Source organism: Belonocnema kinseyi, chromosome 2, assembly GCF_010883055.1.
Source record: "Belonocnema kinseyi isolate 2016_QV_RU_SX_M_011 chromosome 2, B_treatae_v1, whole genome shotgun sequence".
Lineage (NCBI taxonomy): Eukaryota > Metazoa > Arthropoda > Insecta > Hymenoptera > Cynipidae > Belonocnema > Belonocnema kinseyi.
In genome coordinates, this window is record NC_046658.1 from 168,780,854 (window position 1) to 168,804,160 (window position 23,307).

Consider the following 23,307-nt stretch of genomic DNA (forward strand, 5'->3'; position numbering starts at 1 on the left):
AAGGGAGGAAAATGATTTTTTCGAAAAATGTTTTTGTTGTTTTTTTTTTCGTAATTGAAAATTGAGAATCTTTTTGCGCCTAGAAAATTCAAAGCGCTAGCTAACACTGTATGCCGGGTTGCAGTCGCCCGGTCTAGTTCAAGACGAAGGCGTTGCTTCCGGCATATAGTTCTGTTTTGGCGCGTTTTATTTTATAGGCTGAAAAGAAAGCTCGATTTTCAATTACAAAAAAAGAAGAAAATTTTTCGAAAAAATTGCTATGCTACTTCGAGTAAAATTGCCTTATGTGGCGAAAACCCGGGTCATTGCAATCCCCTTAACCCTTGTGTACAACCCCACTTTTTTCCACGTTGTTACATACCCGGGTACCTCCTTCCGTTTTTTAATTTTTTAATTAATTATGCAATTTAAATTGTTTCCTTGTCGCTTATTCCAATAAACAAATTTCAAAAGAGAGTGCCAAAGGCCCCAAAAAAAGAAAACGAATTTAATTGCCTTATTATTTAAAAAATTTAAAAAGGAAAGAGGCACCCGGGTAACCAGGTGTATAACAACATGGATAACGTTGGGTGCCAACACCAGAGTTACATTACATTTAACACGAAACCGAAACACACCATCGTTTTCCTTTTTCGGTTTTTTTTTTGGGAAAAATGTTTTTTGGAAAGACAATCGGAACTTTTTTGCTGAACATCGTGCGGATCGCCCATAAAATAAAACGGGGAGGGGGCGATTTTTTACTGGACGCATTTTTTCACAGGTCAGTATATTTTTCTACTCATGTTTCATTTTTGTATGCAAGTTTAATTGTATTTAGTTCGATGACGTATATCTTGTAGAATACAGCCGACCGAAATTTATTATTCAATGGCGGGAATGAGACAATTGCACGGCTTTTGTTATTTAAAAATAAAAAACCGTGACGCAAACGGAATCGTATGATTGATAAAAAATTTCTTTACGACGGTTCGAGTTGTTTTAGAAGTAAATTATAAAACTGAGCACGAATTTAAAATTATCTTTGACTGTGAATTATTTAATTAATTTTTGGGAACAGGAAATGACTTTTTCTGTCTTAATGATCGTCAATTTTTCCCAAAATCTTTTACACGATCGCATGCCTGTGTGTTGCACGAAAAATTATGTAAATACCTTTTTCAAAATTTAATTGATGCTTTCAAATTCCAAAAAGCTGCGCATTTGTACTGCTTTAGCAAATGCGGGAAATTCTGAATATTCTCCAGATTACCCTGTCAACACTTTTGTGTCGTGCTCGAGCATTGTCCCTTATGAGAAAATAAATATTAATTTATGTTAAAATTTCAGTTTCAGTTCAGTACCAAATCGAAGACTTCGATACAATTTTTGAAAACTTATCTGAATAACGTATGAGGAAATTGATCAAATTCTTGTAAATCATATATTACTTTTTTTCCACAGAGCTGAACTGAAAACATCCTCTGCAAAATTAATGTAGATATTTCTCGAAAACAATTTTCGTTACCAAATTGAAGACCCCGGGACAATTTTTAAAATTTTCACTCAATAACGTATTAAGAAATTTATCAAATTCTTTTCAATTGTATCTTACTTTCTATCCTACAGAGCTCAACTAAAAAAATTCCTTTGTAAAAGTAAAGTAGATAATTCTCGAAAGTAATTTTGTACCACATCGAAGATTTCGAGACAATTTTTGGAAAATTCAGAAAATTCTTTTAAATTGTATCCAACTTTCTATCCTAGAGAGCTGAACTGAAAAAATCGTCTGCAAAAGTACAGTAGATATTTCTACAAAACAATTTCTGTACCAAATCGAAGACCTCGAGACAATTTTTAAAACTTTCTCTAAATAATGTACGAGGAAATTTATCAAATTCTTCTGCATTGTATCTTACTTTCTTTCCTACAGAGCTAAACTAAAAAACTATTCTGCAAAAGTAAAGTAGATACTTCTCGAAAATAATTTCTGTAACAAATCGAAGACTTCGAGAACATTTTTGACAATTGTCTTTCCAGTTGCATAGAATTTTATATCCTAAAGAGCTGAACTAAAAAACTCCTCTGCAAAAGTAGATACTTCTGTACCAAAACGAAGACTTATAGAAAAGTTTTGAAAAATTGCGAAAATTCTTTTGAATTGCATCCTACTTATTATCCTACAGAGCTTAAATACAAAAATTCATTGTAAAAGTAAAGTAGATACTCCTCAAGAACAATTGGTGTACTAAATCGAAGACCTCAAAACAATTTTTTAAATTTTCTCTAAATAACGTTTGAGGAAATTTATCAAATTCTGCTAAATTGTATCTCATTTTCTATCCTACATTGCTGAACTGAAAAAATCCTCTGCAAAAGTACAGTAGATATTTCTCAAAAATAATTTCTATACCAAATCGAAGACCTCCACACATTTTTTGAAATGTTCTCTAAATAACGTACGAGGAAAATTCTTTTGAATTATATCCTACTTTTTATCCTTCAGAGCTAAACTGAAAAAGTCCTCTGCAAAAGTAAAGCAGATATTTCTCGAAAATAATTTCTGTACCAAATCGAAGACTTCGAGACAATTTTTCAAATTTTCTCTGAATAACGTAGGAGGAAATTTATAAAATTCTTTTGAATTGTACGAAAAACAGCGCAGCCCTACGACGCAGACAAGGCGTGGAAAGATCATCTAAACCGTCTGGCTGATATCGACAAACTTTACCCCAGCAAGTCGCCTCTTCTCGCTCGTCACACGCCGAGCTTGCTTTCACCAAAAAGGCTTTTTGACATTCACGGTAAGAATTTAAAAAAAAAAACATAATTTATTAATTAAAATACAGCCCAAAAAATTGTTTTAAATAAGGCTAACAAGCTTTTGAAAGAAACCCTGCAAATAGTGTCAAGATATAAACCAAAAATATATTTTTTCTTTTAATTTTATTGAAAAATAAATATATTTAGAAAAAAAATCCTTAGATTCAAATAAAATTTGTATGAATCGAAGAAAAATATTCATTAGCAAAGAAAGTTTCTTGGATTCAAAGAAAAATATTTTTACTCAAAGACATTTCTTTGAGTCAAGGAATTGGGGTTTTGTTCTGATTTAAATTTTCCTTCAATTTAAAATTATTTTTTTTTATTTTAAAGTTATTTTTTATATAATATGCAAAATTATGTCAATGAAACAATTTCTGTGATTCAAAACAAATATTTGTCAGAATGCGCACGCGAACATTCTTTTTTTTTTGTCACCCGCAATTTTACAATTAAAATATACAATAAATAATATCACAACATTTGTCATATTTCACAGTATCTATAAAAAATGTCTTTTTTTAGAATGTATAGAAAATCAAGCCGTTAAACTTTTGTTAAAAAATACTAATTTCCGTCGAAAAACCTAAAGTTGTTAAAAATTTTAAGAAATTTTTAAATAAAATTATTTTTATTCAAAATAACCGATTTCCAGTGGAAAAAGCTAACCTACCCTATTATTTTACAAATATTGTAAATATTCTTTAAAATCTAATAATTTTTTAATTAAAAATAGCATTTGTAAACGCAATACAAGCATAACATAACAATTGTTTAAAATTGTAGATCTTCTTTTAAACATATTTTCTTTCGAAATTACGGATAACTGGTAAAAAAACGTTAAAATAACCTAAAATTGATCCTAAAAATATTGTATCTTCTTTGAAATCTAATGATTTTTTGTTCAAAGATCCTATTCCTAGAATAAAACGCGAAAAAAACCAAAAATTGTAAATTAAATGACTGAATGATTGTCTGAAAAATAATATATGATAATTTGAAAAATGATACGATTTTTTAAATGAAAAATACAAATTTTCAATGAAAAACACTCGCATAACAAAACAAAATAAAAAACTAAAATCGTTCCAAATTGTAAATATTCTTTTCAATTTAATTTTGTATGTTAAGAATAACCGATTTCTCGTGAACAATTTTAACATGAACTTAAAATTTAAAAAAAATGTTATTTTGCTGAAATCTGTATCATCGATATTTCCGCTAAGTCGTTAGTACAAAAATGATAAATATTCTTTAGAGTATAATGAACTTTTTACTTTAAAAAACGAGTTCTTTTGTAAGACGCAAACCTAGCCTAAAATTGTTTAAAAATGGAATCTTCTTTGAAAGCTAATTTTCATGCATTATGTTAATTTTTGTTTAAAGTAACCAATTTCCTAGGAAACGCGTGAATATAACCTGAAATAGGTCAAAAAGGAAAAAATATGTTAGAAATATAATTATTTTTGTTATAAAATACCAACTTTTTGTGTAAAACGCTAACTAACCCAAAAAAATAAGAATTTTTAAAATCTAATGATTTTTGTTCAAAAATGTAAGTTTCCGTTAAAAACGCTGTTGTTATTGAGAATCGTTTTGATGGTCATTTTTACTTTAAAAATCTAATTTTCGGCAAATTAAATTATTAAACCTACAAAGGTAAAACCTTCAATTTTTTAAAATTATGTTTTCCATGGGTTTTCTTTTAAAAAAATCATTTGTTTATTTAATTTTCAAAATACAACATTGCGCCATTAAAAAAAACTAAAAATGAAATTTTTGTTTGGGATCTCCAGAACATCAATATGAGAATCAATTATAAGCAATAAATGTATTCAGAATTTATTTAGGGCATTCTTTTTTTAGACAAAAATAATTTACTTCTCAGTATAATTATTAATATTGATTATTAATACTTAATAATAAACGAAACAATTTTAATTGCATAATTATTTAATTTATTTGAAAAATGGAGATGGGCGCCTGGGTACCCTAGATGTATTGCATAATGATAATATATATAACGATAATGATAATTATTTATTTATTTATTTTATCAACCAGGAAATCTACTAGATGATATCTTTCCATCGTTCCCTTCATTGTTGAGGAAGAAACCCCTATTTGATCTTCTGGAACCATCACCATATGCACCCATTACTGCCTTCAATAGGGATCCTTGGTGGTACCCAAGTTACGCCCCTTATATTCCGAGATATGCCCAATCGAGCACCCCCTTCTTTCTAAGGGACAGCTACCTTAGTCCCGTCAAGCGGAACTACCTCTGGAGCCGACATCCGCTGAGGTCTTTTGGTATGTTTATCAACAAAATAATCTTCTCGACAATTTAAAATTTCGAAACACTTCACATTTCACACACTAACACCTTTCTTAATCAAAATCTAAATAAAAATTAATGAAGAATTTTTTGTAGGTCAAGGCAATTAATTCAGTTCTGATTATACAGTTTTGTCGATTACTGGTCAAATAATGTTTTGGACTAACGAAAAAAATCTACCCCGGCCCGGATTTGAACCCGGGAACGCTACTATGCATGAGCGTAAACGATGTTTTTGGGCAATCATTTCTTCTTTATCTTATTTACACCGAATTACGCGGGTCTGAATCTTTGTAACCTTTGAAATTTTAGCGATTTATTTATTTTGAGATTTAGTGAATTTTTTGAGATTAAAATTATCACTAAAGTTTCACAGGGGATAAAGAAGCAGACCGCCGTAGTTCTGTGAAAATAGGAGAAACAAGGAATGATCTACTATGTCCCGGATGGTATAATTGGTTAACGCTCATTCATAGTGGCGTTCCCGGGTTCAAATCCGGGTCGAGGAAGATTTTTTCTCGTTTATTCGAACAATTATTGGACTAGAAATCACCAAAAATTTAACATCAGAAATTAATGTCTAATTTATGTCATGCTTTTTCATTCTTTATTTCTTCTTTTCAGCAAATCTAATCACTCTCAGCAATCTGTTAATATTAATTTTCTTCGCAATTAATGCTGCTATTAATTTAAAAAACGGATTTTAACAATATATTAGGGCGAATTAATTTCAAAACGGATAGGCTCACATTATGACAGAACAACTTTCTGTGGAAAAGTAATTTTTAGAGATTTTTAAATGTTAAAAAGATCTGTGCGATTTGATTTCTGATGAAAAATTGAATTCTTTTTTATTTTACAACAAAATCGACAATTTTAAACTTTTTAAAAGTATTATTTTTTTAAAAGATTTTTATATTGATCAAACAAGTTCTTATATCTATACTAAAATTATCTAAAATAAATTCCAGTGAGTGAGAATAATAAAAAAAGATTTGTTACGTGATAAACAAATTAATTAACAACAGTTATTTTTCAGGATTGGCAATGTTGAGCTCATTCAAATCCTGAGTGTTTAATAAAATGTGATAAAAGCGAATGTTTCATTGCAATTTATCGAAAATAGATACTATTTGAAAATTGTTTAAACCATTTTTATAAACAAAATTCAAAATTTTGATATTTTTCTACAATTATTTCTAATTTTGTACAGAATATTTAAACAATTATTAGAAACCAATCAGGAGTTAGGCTATTTAAAAAAAAAACCGCTTAATTTTGTTACAAAGTCAACTAAGAACATCTTTCAGGTGAATTTTTTCTATGGTAATTTCCAAATTCACCAGAATGATTAATTATTTATACAATTTTCCTATACGAATTCAGAGATTGGCTACTTTTCAACGAATAAGCCTACTTTTTGATTACGGAATCGACTAATAATATTTTTTGGATAAATCTTTTCTATAATAGTTTCAAAATTAACAACAATTAGTCATCAGTCAAACAAATTTTATAAAAAATGTAGAGATTGAATTTTTTCCCAATCCGCTCAAGTTTTGTTACAAAATCAACTAAGAATATCATGCCGATTATTTTTTTCCATGATAATTTTCAAATTGGCCCCATTTGTTGGCAAATTCCCAAAGAAATAGCCAAATTTAGAATTTGTCCATAATAATGGTTTAAATAGTTATTAATTCTTGAAAATTTCTACAATTGCCGGAATTAAAATAATATTAATGATGATGAAATTTCAAATCAAAACATGATTTTTAATGCCAAAATTTGAAAACTTACAAAAAACATTTATTTTATGAATCTGTTTTGCAATTTGATTTCTTCTTACAATCACTTCTTACAAATTTTTAAAAAATAGTTACATTTTAATAAATGGTGGCTTAGTAAGCAAAAATTTTATTACAAAAAATATTGTTGAATAATTATTTTTTATTATTGCCATTTTTGTAATTTTTATTATTTTTTCGGCGGGTTTCAAAGGAGAACGAAGAGATCTATCAGACTCAAAAAAATTTCAAATATAAATGAAAATTTAAATTGGTTCAGATACTGAAACATTATAAAGAGAAATCTTACAAAATTTGTGATAAACTGCGTCAGTAGCTGTAAAATTTCAAATAATTTTTTTTTCTTCAAATTTTAGATAAAATACCTGTTGCCTAGAATTCCTTAAAAAAAGTACGGCCTGTTCGATTTGAAATTAATTCGCCCATATTATTATTTATAAATTTTCTATTTAAAAAATGTTTATAATATAGTAAAAATATATTCTGTAGTAAAAACTCTCAAGTAAATATTATTTTTTAACGTGAAATAGGAACACGTGGACAGACAAATAATACAAGAAATTGTTTTTCTTTTAAGATAATTATAAACCAAAGGGACAGACTTTGCAAATATACAAGAATGTTGAATTTAAATATAAAAATATTACATAAAAATATTCATTGTAGTAAAATTAATTTGAGATAATTAGAATCATTTCTAGGGTCTTTGAACTTCAGTCCCTTTGAATTATAAATTATTTATGGAATACAAAATATTTTTATAAAGGCATATACCGCTCTTCTGCATACAGAATCTTTTTGCAGAGCATCCAGAATTCAGGACTTCAAAATTACACTGGATCTATTTTTTTTTTCAAAAAATATCTTCGCTACAATTTCTGACGTGTACTGTTGGAAAAGACTGAATTTATTTTTGACCAAATGGCTTGCTTGAATTAGATTTTTAAATAATATTTTCTATTTTTATTTTTCGTTTATAATTCAAAGAAAAATCTTGCCGAAAATTGGCGTCCCGTGCTTCATCGGAATGAAATTTTACCACTTTCAAAAACAAAAAATTAAAATTAAAGACTTGTACAAAATAAAATAATGGTCATAAAATTTTTCAAAATGGTTATATTAGGGTGATCCGACAAATGGCCTTTTTTAAAAGGCCTAAATATTGTAAATTTTTTATCAAAATCGGCCCTGAGTTTTTTTTTTAAATTAAAAAATACAGTTAGGGGTCACAAAAAACCATTTTTGGTACAAAAAAAACTTATTTTATTTTAATTGCAGCTGTTAATAAATTATTTAATTTTGTGATACTCAGCGGATATTACTTTTATTGAACTCTATCAACCATATTTTTTAAATAATAAAAAAATGGTTTTTTTCGTACGCCTGTTTTTTCAAAAATATGTTTATTTTATTCTATTTTGATTGCCACTGTTTAAAGTATTATTCTATTTTTCCGTATCTGGACTGTTTTACTTTTAGTAAAATAAATACCCAAGCTTTTTTTATAGAATTTTTTTAATATATTCAGAGGACCCGCAGGCGTTTTTTTTTAAATGTTTATTTTTCATTTTTAATGCTACTGTTCATTTATTATTCAACATTAGCACACATGGACTGTATTACTTTGAGTAAAATACAAAACCCAGATTTTTAAAATAATTATTTAAAAAATCATGAAGGGCCTCACAGGCTTATTTAAAAAAAATGCTTTTTTATTGTTTTTGTATTTGTTAGCATGCATTGTATTACTTTTAGTCAATTATTTTGTCAATTTTTTTGTTAATTTGATTTGTACACATTATTTTGAATGGATCTGTGAGATAAAATAATCTTTTAACACCGTAATTTGAAAAACAAGAATTTTTTGACAAAAAAGGCCTGCAAAACTCATAAATATATTTTTTGATTCTAAAAAAATTCAGAGCTCATTTTTACACCAAAAGAATACACTTGTTTTATTATTTAAGAAATTAAAATATCTCAAAATTATTCATAGCTCCGTTTTTTACCCGTAAAATCGAATTCGAATATTTAAAAACTCAGAAAATTACATCCGCTGAAGTACAAGATGAACCAATCAGTTTTTAAGTTGAAGACTGGTACAGTAGAAAATTGTGTTACCTCCAAAATCCAGAATAAATAGCTGGAATTTCAATTTGCTATAAAAGCTACCAAAAGTAGCAATTACCTAAAAAAAATCTAGAAGGTCAGAGCTCAATAGCGTTCTAGTTTACTTCGAACGTGACATTTCATAACTTTTTTTCCAGACCTGGAGGGCCTTTGGCTTGCTACTTTGTTTAAATAAAGACGTGAGCACTTTTTCACAATTCTTAAGACTCCCAGTGGAATCTTGCCCTTATTTTGGTTATGCCGCTTAATTAGCATTGTATGAATCCTTTTATTTTTTTATTTTAGATTTTAGCAAACTGGCACCCTTAGCAGCTGATAAGATTTTTTTCCTGTGAAATGTCTGATTCCACAATTAAAACGTGTGGCAAGAAATTATTAATAATTTATTAGTATCTAGACAATAAATCATTAGTTTCTGTTTGCGCTGATTTAAATTTTTCTATTTCATTCCTGAGCTAAATTATTTGTCGAAAATTCGAAAATTAAAAATATTTCACAGACTTGAAACTAGAGGAAACCTCCCTAAAGTGGATAATCATTTTTTAAGAGAATAAATAAAATAAACATAATAAATTTTTATTTGTAAACGCATACAGTGTCTTAACTGTTAAATAAATCGAATTAATTATTTTGAATTATTAGTATTTTTAAATTATGATTATCCAATGTAGGCAGGTTTCCTCTGACTAAAAAAATTTGTATTCGCTCAACCTTAATTTTTTTTCAACTAGAAGTTTATTGCTTGAAATAAAAACTTGAAAATTTGTATTACTCTTCGATTGTATATTCAGTTTTGCAGTGGCTTGTAAAAAATTTATTTTTATCGAAATAACTTGAGTTAAATTCAAAGTTAATTTTTTACACAAAATCCGGGATTTCACCTTTTTTAGACTTATCAATACTTAAAATTAATAATCTGTTATTGAAGGTTATATTTTTTTAAACTACAAGACTTTTTTGAACCCAGGGACCTCAAAAGAAATTTCGTTTTGTTTGAATCGAAAATTTTTCAAATTATTCAATATTGAAATCTTTAAATTTAAAATTAAACATTTTCTAGAAATTGCTGAAATCTTCATTAAAATTAAAAAGATTTACAATTCTAATCGCTAAACTTTAAAAATTTAAGCTTTTTATGCTAAAAAATTAGATAAAAAAAATTATTTTCAGATTCTTTAAGTTTTTGAGATTTGAAGAATGTTATTGTTCAAATTTTCATGTTTTTATTGAAGTTGTTAGATTTTCTTGCTGAAATTAAAAGAATTTGAAAATTTAAAAATAATAGTAATGTATCAAATGATAATTTAAGATTAAAGAATTTATCGTGGTGAAAAATTGGAATTTATTATTCCAAAATTTTAGCGTTATAAACAAATTTTATAAACAAATAAATTATTATTATGATTTTCTAACGGAAAAAGTTATTTTTAATTTTATATTTATATCAAAAGAATTTAAAAAACATACCAAAATCTAGAAAATTATCGACACTTTACATTAAGCTTTGTCACAAATAATTGAGGTTAATAAATAGAAAATTTTCATCCTCTTTTCTTTAAAAAATATTATTGACACGGAATTATTGGCATTGTTATAAACAATTTAAATAAACAAATCGAAAGTCTTCATCTATTTTTCTTTGAAAAAATTATTCTTCATCTCATTTTCATTAAAATACCTTCTCAGAATGACGAAAGTTTATAAAAATTATAAAACTTTACAGTAAGTTTCTCTAACAATTATTTAAACTGAAGAATAGGAAATTTGTTAACAGTCTGGCAAATAGCTTATCAGACTTACTCTAATCCAGAATTTTCTGCATTCTAATAAATTTTGTAAGCTATTTTGATATATATTAAATGGAGAATATTTTTCATATGGAAAAAGGATACAAAATTTCTATTTGTTAACTTGAATAATTTATAACAAACAACTATTTCAAAGTTGAATAATTTTGATGAGTTTATTGTCACTGTAAATTTAATTCTATACATATTTAGGTGACAATAAATTTTTTCCAGGAAAAAAATAAAATTTTTAGTTTGTTTATTTAAATGATTTATAAACAAAGCTAAAAGTTGTGTTTTTACAATATTCTGCAGTTTAGGACTAATAACCTATTTTGATACATATGCAATTTTGATTAAATTTTTCTTGAGAGAAAGAGGAAAAATTTCTATTTGTTAACTTAAATTATTTATAATAAAGCTAAATGTTTAGTGATAATAATTTTCTGTATTTTAATAAGTTTAAGAAGCTCTTATGACACGTATTAGATGACAAAGAATTTCTTGTGTAAAAATGTATAGGGGAGTATAGGGGAAACTTTCCTATAGTGAATAATAAATAATTAAAAAGTCTGATGTATGTACAATGATTGATTAAATTTAAATAATAGCAAAGACAGTTTACGTGATAAAACATGAAAATGAATTATTTTTTTCTTATTTATGCTCTTAATTCATGATTATCCACTGTAGGGAGGTTCCCCCTAAACAAGGTTTATGTGTAGTAGAATAGGCCGAAAAAACTCAGAATGATTAGATTTATTGGTAATAGCAGTGAAGAATTTCTTAGTGGAATTAAGAACTTTTTGTTTAATTCAAAAAGTTTCTCGACAGTATACAAGTCGCTTAAAAATTGTCAATGTTTTAATTTTTTGCATATAGAAATTCTTTTCTTTTTAATTTTTGTTAGTAAAGTTTGTGGAAGTAAATAATCTTAGAAGGAAATAATTAGAAAAATTTTTTTCGTCGAAATATAATTTTTCAAAAGTGACGAAATATGCACGTTTATTAATTCGGACCAAAAGTTGCAAAAAAATGTTTTTATTTTTTGGATGCTATTTTTAATACAATAAAGAAACACGTCGATTTTTTACGTGTCAATCATTTTTGTCTGTTAATTACCGATCCATTTTTTTATTATGTTTTTATTTATTATTATTTATTTTTACGTCTCTTACTCAACAATGGCAACTTTAGGTACAAATTAATAAAACTGCATTTTTCGTAATTTTTTAAACATCGATGAAATATTTTTTTCTCATTTGTCATCTAAGATTATTTACTTCCATAAATTTTGACAAGAATTTGTTTTTAAGATTTAAGAGATCTCTTCAGTAGCTTAGTGGTAAGAGCACCCGACCGGCAATCGGTAGATCTGGGTTCGTTTCCCTTCGGGGCGAAATAGAGGGATTTTTTTCAAAAATAAAATTCAATTATATTTTATAATTTATTTTTATTTACAGAAAAAATAAACAATTTGAAAATTTTACATGTGCCCAATGTTAAGAAAATAAAAAAAATTAATTTGATCGCAATGCCACAAAGAAAGTTTTCAGTGCTACTGAAAATAAAAATAACAATTTTGATTTTTTTGCCCACCTTAATAAAGAGTAAAAGAAAAGCTTTAAATGTTGCTTTTTGACGCAAAAGGTACGCTTAAGATACGCTAAAGGTACGCTAAAGATTTGACGAGACACTCTTTTGAAATGATTATGACATTTCAGACAAACCAGAAACATACTACTATTACTCGCTGCCCGTACCACGAGTTCACTGTAGCAGTCCTTGGTACAATCGCACCCCCCTTTGAAGTGAGCAGACTATTAATTTTCATTTTGAGTTCGATCCCCCATGTTAATAATCAATTTCCAATTTTCGAAAATTATAACTGTTGCGCCCTTGCCTTGAATGAAACAATTCCGAGTCTGTACCCCCCATTAATTAATTTCCCTTAATGATTATTAATTGCAAAAAGAACTACTGAAAATCAAAAACTTAAAAAATACAAAAGAATCAGTTACTGTGATTGATTTTGTATCTGGCATGTCTAAAAACTATTTTTCGATAAAAAATAAAATCTTCACCGCAGCCGTTTTTGAAAAAAAAAATCCATTTTTAATGTACAAGAAATTTAAATACACTAACAAATATATAAAGGGGCATTCAAAACTGTAAAAAATTAATAAATGTTATAAATTTGTATTATTGATAATCTTTTACGGCCACACTTTAAGGTTACGAGAGCAAAATTATTCCTTGGAGAAATTCCTACCAAAAGAAAAAAAATTTTGAGATAATTCGAATAATATTTTTCTTTTCTAATTTTTTATATGAGAAAAATGAGTAAAAAGCGGATTTTTTTCTTAAAATAAAAATTCAAGTTTTTCACAAAAACGAAATGAGATTAGAAATTGTGCTCTTTAAACGTTTTTTCATTTCTCGCTTAGTTTTCGATAAAAACTGGATATTTCGATATTTTCAATTGAAAATGGATCTTTTTTCAAAAACGGCTCCCGCGAAGATTTTTTTATCAAAAACAAGATAAAAATTCTTAATATTTGCAACCTTTGATGGGCTTTATTTCAACGGAACTATATTCTGCATTACGCAATTTAATCGAGTTTTGAAAATTCCGAATGTAGAAAAATACTGAAAAAAATGTACCGAAACAGAAATTGCTGGAAAACGAATATTCCTGAAAAACTGAAGCTGCCGAAAATGTTTATTCCCGAAATTGTGAATTCACAAAATTATAAAACCCGAATTTTTAAATTCCGGAAAATAATCAATTGCGGCATTTTTTAATTTCTGCAGAAACAAATCTTTTTTGGGGGAATTTTAATTTTTCGGAATATTTCGGTTTCATAATTTCCAAATTGAAACGTGATTGAAGTTTGATCAAGATTTTCAGACGATTTATTATTTTATTTTTTATTTAATATTAAAAGAATTATCTAATGGTTTATATTCAGGAATCTAAGAATCCAAATTGAAATATATTACATTTTCACCAAAATAGTTGTATTTTCTACCCCAAAAAAAAATTTTTTTTTCAACCAAATGTTCGAATTAAAAAAAAAGAACTCAACCAAATTGCATTTTTAATCAGATAGCTCAATTTTCACGCCAAATCTTTTTTTTTTTGATACAGAGAAATAAATAAAATTCAAATAATTATTTTTCGAATTAAACCTCAAACAAAATAGTTAAGTTTTCAGCCAATAAAATTAAGTTCTAACAAAGTATTTCAACTATCAAACAATCAAAAAATTTAATTAAAATTAAAAAATAGAAACCACATCAATTGAAATGAAAAAAATTAAATTCTGATGAAGAAATATGAATTGTCTACCAAATGGTCGAATTGAAAAAAAGATATTCAACAACAAACTGTTGCATTTTCAACAAAATAGTTGAATTTTTAGCTAAAAACGATCAATTTTTAACCAAAAATTGATTACTTAAGTTTTCAACTTAAAGAATTACTTTTCAAAACATATTTTTAACAACATTTTAAAATATGTGTAAGCAATAAAATGCATTTTTTCATAATCAGTTCGACTGTCAATTAATAAAAAGAATTTTATTAAAGATTAAAAAAAGTTGTTTGAATAAATATAGTTAATCAATCATTTAAAATTTAAAAATTAAATTTCGATAAAGAAATATTAATTTTTCTTTCAAAAAGACACATTGCCAAGGCAAAAGTCAAATTTGTAACTAAAAATGATTAATTTTCAAACAAAAATATTATAGTTGAATGTTTCGTTCCAGAAATTATTTTTGCAGACGATTGTTTAATTTTCAACGAAATAATAAAATTTGTTATTAAAAAATATGAACTCGAATACAAAAATACAATAAATAAAGTTTTCAATTTAAAAAAATTAACTTTCAAACATATATAATAGAATTTTCTTATTGGGTTCTATTAATTCAGTTAGCTTATAACGAAAAAACGATAAAAAGGAAAAGTTCTTTAAAACAGAGGCAAAAAAGGGACATTCTTCTAAAAAAAATCGAGTATTTCAGAAAATCGTTCAAAAATATTTCCGAATTTAGGTTAATTGTTTTCAGTATTTTCTCCCCTGAGGTAAAAAGTATTGTAAATAAGATTGCAGTTTTTTTTGTCCCGTGAAAAATTTAAAAAAATATTTCACTAGTAAAAAAATAAGCTAGAAAATATATTACCAAAAAAATAACTAAAGGGTCAGTTTACAGATCCTCTATAGAAGAAAGGAGTCTAGCCAAGTGGTGAAAAAGTCTCAAAATAAAAACTGATCCCAGTGTCTCTAAAAGAGAGGAAACGAGAGTAATTAACCAAGCTTGCGTTCTTTATCCTCCTAATAAATCATTTTCATAATGACTAATAAGTAGTATAGCAAAGCAGCTACAGCAGCAGTTACCGACCGATCACACTTCTGTTTCATGCTGAATTACCGACATGAGATAATTACCATCGGTCGGTAAGTGCTTGGCCGCTTTGCTATACTACCAAATACTACTCTAATGAAAATCTCCATATTAAAACAGTGTGAAAAATCCAATATCTGTTATTCTGCATGAAAAGTAATCAGATTTTATTTCCAGCTAGAAAATAAAAAGAAATCTTTCGCATGATTTCGTTTCTAAATTATACAATGTTCTTTGTTAGGTGCCCTGAAATTAATGCATTTATAAATGTCAATAGATTGTTGATAACGTTCTAAAAATCTGTAATTGTTTTGCAATAATTCACTTTTTTTTAATATTCTGAGGTATAAATTATACCCAAGATTTTTGGAACGTACTTTTGTCTTTAGTGAAAATCTTATGTTTTCATTTTTTTCTTTTTTCAGCTCACGTCTACTAGGGATTTGAAGTGACCCTTCATGGAACACGTGGAGTATAAAAAACGATACAAAATCATGTAAAAAAAAGAACTTTACACCATCATCCATCCTGAACCATTTTTCCTCACAGTTACAGTCGCCAACGGAATTTTATTTATTAACATTTTCTTCAAAAGAATACGTCATTGCTATTTGAAAATAAAATCACAGGCAAAATTTTATCAAACGAGGTTCCTTTATTTTAACCTTTCCCAAATAGCGAAAACTTCAATATAGATTTTGTGATTTATGAAACAATACAATTATTATTTATGAGGCAATCAAAGTTTCGGATAACCGAATATTAATGTCCTAAACCATAAAGCGTGTAAATTGGAAAAACAGTTAAATTTGAAAGTTTAGGATTTGAAATCCTTCAATAAAAAAGTCCAAAGTTTTGGGCTTTTTTGGGGGTTTCAAAAATGTAGATGAAATTTTAACCAGATAGTTGAATTTTCAGCCAAAAAGATTAATTTTATACCAAAAAGACGATTTTTGAACAAAATGCATGAATTCTTAACCAAAAACTTGAATTTTGAACTCAAAAATACTAATTTTCCACACAATAATGGAGCAGTTAAATTTTTAGTTAAATAATTTTTGTCAAATCAAACTGATAAATTTTCAACCAAAATGATGATTTTAAAACCAAAAAGATAAATTTTTAAAACAAGAATTTAACTACCAAAAATTAGTTTTATTTTCAAAAAAAAGAAGCATTTTCAACTAAAATAATAAATGTTTAAATGGAATACTTGAACTTTCAAATAAAAAGAAAAACTTTCATACAAGAAGATTAATTTTTTAATAAATAAAGACAATTTTTCAATCAAATATATGAATTTTTTTATTTCCAATTGAATAGTTCAATTTTTAACAAGATTTTTAATTTTAATTATTTAGTAATCAAATTTTTATTAAGTTTACTATTTTTTCATTAAATGTAATAAATTTAATACGTTTTGATTAAATTTAAATTATTATTTAATATGTTAATTTTTAGTTAAAAAAATTAATTCTCAAGATTGATAGAATAGTTGAATTTTAAACAGAAAAGATAAATAAAATAAAAGAGATAATAAATAAATAAATAAAAGAGATAATTTTGCAACCCAAAATTGAATAGTTAAAATCCGAGATAAAAAATAATGGGTAATCAAAGATTAATGTTAACAAAACAAACCAAATAACTTGTAAACTAAAATGATGAATCTGTAACTATATAGAATAGTTGAATTTCAAACCGAAAAGATTAATTTTCTACCAAAAAAGGCGATTTTTTAACAAAACTTGATTTTTTAACCAAATAGTTGAATTTTTGACTAACAAATATCAATTTTAACCAAAAATGTAATAGTTCACTTTTCAGTTAAAAAAATGATTTTAAACCAAATTAATTAATTTTTATTTAAAATAATGAATTAACCTTAAAAGTTGAATTGAAAATAAAAAATATATATTTTCAACAGGAATAGTTGAATTTTTAATCAAAAAGATGAATTTTGAAACAACCCGTAGGAAAAAGCCCCGCTGAGACCTCGTAGGATGAGGGCCCCCGGCGGGGGCCTGCATGGATGTTCCACGCGTGGAAATTCTACGAGGGCCCCCGTTCCAGCTCGGTTACCCTCACGAATAAACGATTCAAATTTAAAAGTCCAAAGGGTGAATATTTTTTCAACCAATGCACTTCTGTCAAAAATTGAATTACACTTTTCTGAAATTCGAACTCTCACAATATAGATGTTCCATAGGGGCCCTCGCAGGGGGCGCCAACTCGGTTGCCCTCACGGATCAACGATTCAAATTTCAAAGTCCAAAGGACGTATATTTTGTTGACACTACCAATTTTAAGGTTACATGAGTTCAGACTTACAAATAATGATTTTCTCTCAAAAATTGAATGACACTTTTCTGAAATTTGAACTCTCACAATATGGATGTTCCATAGGGGCCACCTCAGGGGAACAAGCTCGGTTGCCCTCACAGATCGACGATTCAAATTTCAATGTCCAAAGGACGTATATTTTGTTGACACTACTAATTTTAAGGTTTCATGAGTTCAGACTTACAAATAATTATTGTATGTCAAAAATTGAAAGACACTTTTCTGAAATTCGAACTCTCACAATATGTTTGTTCCATAGGAGCCCCTGCAGGGCACCCAGCTTGGTTGCCCTCACGGATCAACGATTCAAATTTCAAAGTCCAAAGGACGTATATTTTGTTGACACTACCAATTTTAAGGTTTCATAAGTTCAGACTTAAAAATAAATATTTTGTGTCAAAAATTCAATTACACTTTTCTGAAATTTGAACTCTCACAATATGGATGTTCCATAGGGGCCCCTGCAGGGCACCCAGCTTGGTTGCCCTCACGGATCAACGATTCAAATTTCAATGTCCAAAGGACGTATATTTTGTTGATACTACTAATTTTAAGGTTTCATGAGTTCAGACTTACAAATAATTATTGTATGTCAAAAATTGAAAGACACTTTTCTGAAATTCGAACTCTCACAATATGTTTGTCCCATAGGGGCCCCCGCAGGGCACCAAGCTTGGTTGCCCTCACGGATCAACGATTCAAATTTCAAAGTCCAAAGGACGTATATTTTGTTGACACTACCAATTTTAAGGTTTCATAAGTTCAGACTTAAAAATAATTATTTTATGTCAAAAATTCAATTACACTTTTCTGAAATTTGAACTCTCACAATATGGATGTTCCATAGGGGCCCCCGCAGGGGACCCAGCTTGGTTGTCCTCACGGATCAACGATTCAAATTTCAATGTCCAAAGGACGTATATTTTGTTCACACTACCAATTTTAAGGTTTCATGAGTTCAGACTTACAACTAATGATTTTCTCTCAAAAATTGAATGACACTTTTCTGAAATTTGAACTTTCACAATATGGATGTTCCATAGGGGCCACCTCAGGGGAACAAGCTCGGTTGCCCTCACAGATCGACGATTCAAATTTCAATGTCCAAAGGACGTATATTTTGTTGACACTACTAATTTTAAGGTTTCATGAGTTCAGACTTACAAATAATTATTGTATGTCAAAAATTGAAAGACACTTTTCTGAAATTCGAACTCTCACAATATGGATGTTCCATAGGGGCCCCCGCAGGGGACCAAGCTTGGTTGCCCTCACGAATCAACGATTCAAATCTCAAAGTCCAAAGGACGTATATTTTGTTGACACTACCAATTTTAAGGTTTCATGAGTTCAGACTTACAAATAATGATTTTCTCTCAAAAATTGAATGACACTTTTCTGAAATTTGATCTCTCACAATATGGATGTTCCATAGGGGCCACCTCAGGGGACCCAGCTTGGTTGCCCTCACGGATCAACGATTCAAATTTCAATGTCCAAAGGACGTATATTTTGTTGACACTGCTAATTTTAAGGTTTCATGAGTTCAGACTTACAAATAATGATTTTCTCTTAAAAATTAAATGACACTTTTCTGAAATTCGGTCTCTTACAATATGAATGTTCCATAGGGGCCACCTCAGGGGAACAAGCTCGGTTGCCCTCACAGATCGACGATTCAAATTTCAATGTCCAAAGGACGTATATTTTGTTGACAATACTAATTTTAAGGTCTCATGAGTTCAGACTTACAAATAATTATTGTATGTCAAAAATTGAAAGACATTTTTCGGAAATTCGAACTCTCACAATATGGTTGTTCCATAGGGGCCCCCACAGGGGACCCAGCTCGGTGGCCCTAACGGATCAACGATTCAAATTTCAAAGTCCAAAGGACGTATATTTTGTTGACACTACTAATTTTAAGGTTTCATGAGTTCAGACTTACAAATAATGATTTTCTCTCAAAAATTAAATGACACTTTTCTGAAATTCGGGTCTCTTACAATATGAATGTTCAATAGGGGCCCCCACAGGGGAACCAGCTCGGTGGCCCTCACGGATCAACGATTCAAATTTCAAAGTCCAAAGGACGTATATTTTGTTGACAATACTAATTTTAAGGTTTCATGAGTTCAGACTTACAAATAATTATTGTATGTCAAAAATTGAAAGACATTTTTCTGAAATTCGAACTCTCACAATATGGTTGTTCCATAGGGGCCCCCACAGGGCACCCAGCTCGGTGGCCCTCATGGATCAACGATTCAAATTTCAAAGTCCAAAGGACGTATATTTTGTTGACACTACTAATTTTAAGGTTTCATGAGTTCAGACTTAAAAATAATTATTTTGTGTCAAAAATTCAATGACACTTTTCTGAAATTTGAACTCTCACAATATAGATGTTCCAGAGGGGCCTTCGCAGGGGACCCAGCTTGGCTGCCCTCACGGATCAACGATTCAAATTTCAAAGTCCAAAGGACGTATATTTTGTTGACACTACTAATTTTAAGGTTTCATGAGTTCAGACTTACAAATAATGATTTTCTCTCTAAAATGAAATGACACTTTTCCGAAATTCGGTCTCTTACAATATAAAGGTTTTATAGGGGCCCCCTCAGGGGACCCAGCTCGGTGGCCCTCACGGATCAATGATTCAAATTTCAAAGTCCAAAGGACGTATATTTTGTTGACACTACTAATTTTAAGGTTTCATAAGTTTGGACTTGCAAACAGTGAGTTTCTGACAAAAATTCGATAACACTTTTTTTAAATTCGAACTCTGACAACATGGATGTTCCATAGAGGCCCCCGCTGGGGGCCCAACTAGATTGCCCTCACCGATCAACGATTAAAAGGAAGATAATCTTAGTTAGTTATGATGAAAAATTGATCCTGCTTTAGAAAGAAAGCCAAACTCTTAATTTTTCAACTGAAATTCTTTCAATAATTAATAGTTCTTGTAACTTTACAAAGCAACATAGAAAAGAGTTATCGAATGGACATTCTCAGTTGATTTCGAAAACGAAATGACTTGTAGAAAAAAGGTCAAACTTCTAATTTTTAAATTAAAATTGTTTAAGTAACTAATATGCCTCTGAATAAATGGGTCATTTTTAGTTTTTAAATGGAAATTGTTTAAATAATTAATAGTTTATGTAAATTTGCAAAGCAATATAGAAAACAGTCATTAGATAGGCATTCTTTGTTGTCTCCCTAAACAGATTTACTTGTAAAAAAGGGCAAATTCATAATTTTTTAATTGAAATTGTTTAAATAATTAATAGTTCTTTAAAATTTGCAAAGCAGTATAGAAAAGAGTCATCGGATAGACATTCTTAGTTGACTTCGAAAACAAATTTACTTGTAAAAAAAGGGGAAACTTTTAATTTTCAAACTAAAATTGTTTAAATAATTAATAGTTGTAAGTTTGTAAAGAAATATAGAAAAGAGTTATCGGATAGAAATTATACGTTAATTACGTAAAAAAATTTATGTGTATAAAATGGGCAAACTCTTAATTTTTTAATTAAAATTGTTTAAATAATTAATAGTTGTAATTTTATAAATCAACATAATAAATTAAACGTATTCTTTAAAGAGTAGCCACATTAAAAATTGTTTAAATAATCAATGCATGGGCTGTGGTGACGATTTTCTATCACTCTATGGGAAGCTTGAACCAACTTTTAAATATAGGATAGGAATACATGAATTTTTAACCAAAAATTTTTTATAACAAAAGACGATTTTTCAGAAAAAAAGAGAAAACCTTTCAAAAAATAATGGAATAGTTCAATTTTCACTTTGAAAAAAAAATTTTCATTTAAAATAATGAATCTTCAACCGGCGTAGTTGAATTTTCAACAGAAAAAGAGGAATTTTCAAATGGAATATTTGAACTTTCACCCAAAAAGGTGAATTTTCAAACGATATTAAATTTTTACAAACAAAAATTCAACAAAATACATTAATTTTAAAAAAACCAAACAGTTGAGTTTTGAACTAGAAAATATTGATTTTTGAATTAAAAATGAACTAGTTAAATTTTTAGTATAAAAAAATAATAATTTCCAACCAGACTGATAGTAGAAACTTGCATATTATTACAAAATTCAGTGTCAAATTTACAGTAATTCTGATTTTTTGAAAATTTTTATAAAGTTTTTATAAAATAATAATTTTTAAAATTTATGAAACTCTAAATAAAAAAAAGAGTCGGTCATAAGTGAGTTAATTTTTTCACGCATGGATGCTTTCCTCCAGCTTTACTAATTTTTTTTTAAATTTTGTCAATTTTTCGAATTTGGTACTATTGCACAGTGCTAGCACTGAAACGTTACAAGATTTGTATAGCTGAAGTAAATATTTAAAAAAATGACAATTGCAATTTTTGAAACATTATTTTCAATTCAAAAAGTCACAATAACAACCTCAAATAACAAAAATTAAATAATCCTAAGTTTCTAAATCTTGTTAAATGTGATTATTAATGTAATATTTTTCATAAAAAATATCCACTTTCGTCGAGAATGCATAAATATATGCTAAAATTATTTAAGCTTGTCAGCTTGCCTAGAAATTCTTGATTTTTTTTTAAAGATGCCAATTTTCTTTTAAACAATGTTAATTGAGACTCCAATTGTGAAAGAGCTTAGATATTCTGAATGACTGTTGAATTTTTCTGGGTTATAATAATTTTTTTGAAAATATTCAAAAATATAACCAAACTTAAAAAGAGGTTAGATCTTTTTCAAAAATTATTGTTTTTCTTTTAGCTTATGACTTTCGTTCAAAGAACATAAGCCCGTAACCTTACATTCTTAGAAAATGCATTATTTATTATAGAATGTTATGATTTTTTTATATGAAAGTTTTTATTTTATATGTTGATGTGATATTTTGGTATATTTTGCGATAATAAAATTATTTAATACTGAATATATAATTTAAAACATGTCTTAGTTGTTATTGGCGTATTTAAAATATTTTGTGATAATTATAAAATTTTAAAAGTTAATGCTTGAATTTTTGGACGAAATTATAAATGTGAGAATAACGGTAAATTATCAAAAAAAAGTGTATTTTTACTTTGAAATTTTGTAGAATTTTTGTTTGAATAATAAATAAATCAAGTTTTCCCTTTGGAACCTATCATATACGAGGGTAGTTCAATAAGTCCTTAGAATGACCAACATATGGCGCGCGAATCGCTCCAAATCATCTGTTTTCAGTCAGCACCACTCCCGACTAGATATATGGTGCAGTCACAGTCCACATCTTCTGAGTTTACGTGTTTTTATAACCAATTGAAAAAAAAAATTTCGTTAAGAAAAATGAAAAAAAACGAGTTCAGAGCGGTAATCAAACATTTTCATTTAAAGGGTTTAACTCCGTATGAGATAAAAAATGAATTGGAATCAGTTCATGGCACATCTGCCCCTGCCTTAGCAACGGTTTATAACTCGGTAAATGAATTTAAGCGTTGTCGTACATCAATAAGTGACGAACCACGTTCAGGAAGGCCCGTAGAAGCAAGTACTCCCGAAATCATGAATAAAATCCACGATATGGTGTTGAAGGCTAGAAGCTTAAAAGTGCGTGAGTTAGCTGAGGCCACAAGGATATCTATAGGTGCAGTTGTTTCAATTCTACATGAAAAATTAGGCATGAAAAAGCTATCGGC

At 28.1% G+C, this 23,307-nt stretch overlaps 1 protein-coding gene across 5 annotated transcripts in view; it reads left to right on the plus strand.

Moving 5' to 3' along the window:
• LOC117166901 overlaps positions 1-15,916 on the plus strand; it is a 40,138-nt gene extending 24,222 nt beyond the window's left edge. The window contains exons 5-9 of one of the 5 annotated variants that reach the window (XR_004466325.1): positions 2,637-2,780; positions 4,864-5,112; positions 9,213-9,254; positions 12,587-12,673; positions 15,701-15,916. Coding sequence is in view for 4 of the 5 variants with exons in the window: in XM_033351342.1 (XP_033207233.1) it covers positions 2,637-2,780; positions 4,864-5,112; positions 12,587-12,672 (479 nt within the window). In the remaining variant the exon portion in view is untranslated. The remainder of the gene's footprint in view (positions 1-2,636; positions 2,781-4,863; positions 5,113-9,212; positions 9,255-12,586; positions 12,674-15,700) is intronic. The other 4 variants (XM_033351345.1, XM_033351342.1, XM_033351344.1 and 1 more) reach the window with 4 other exon arrangements.
• Positions 15,917-23,307: the final 7,391 nt, after the last annotated feature.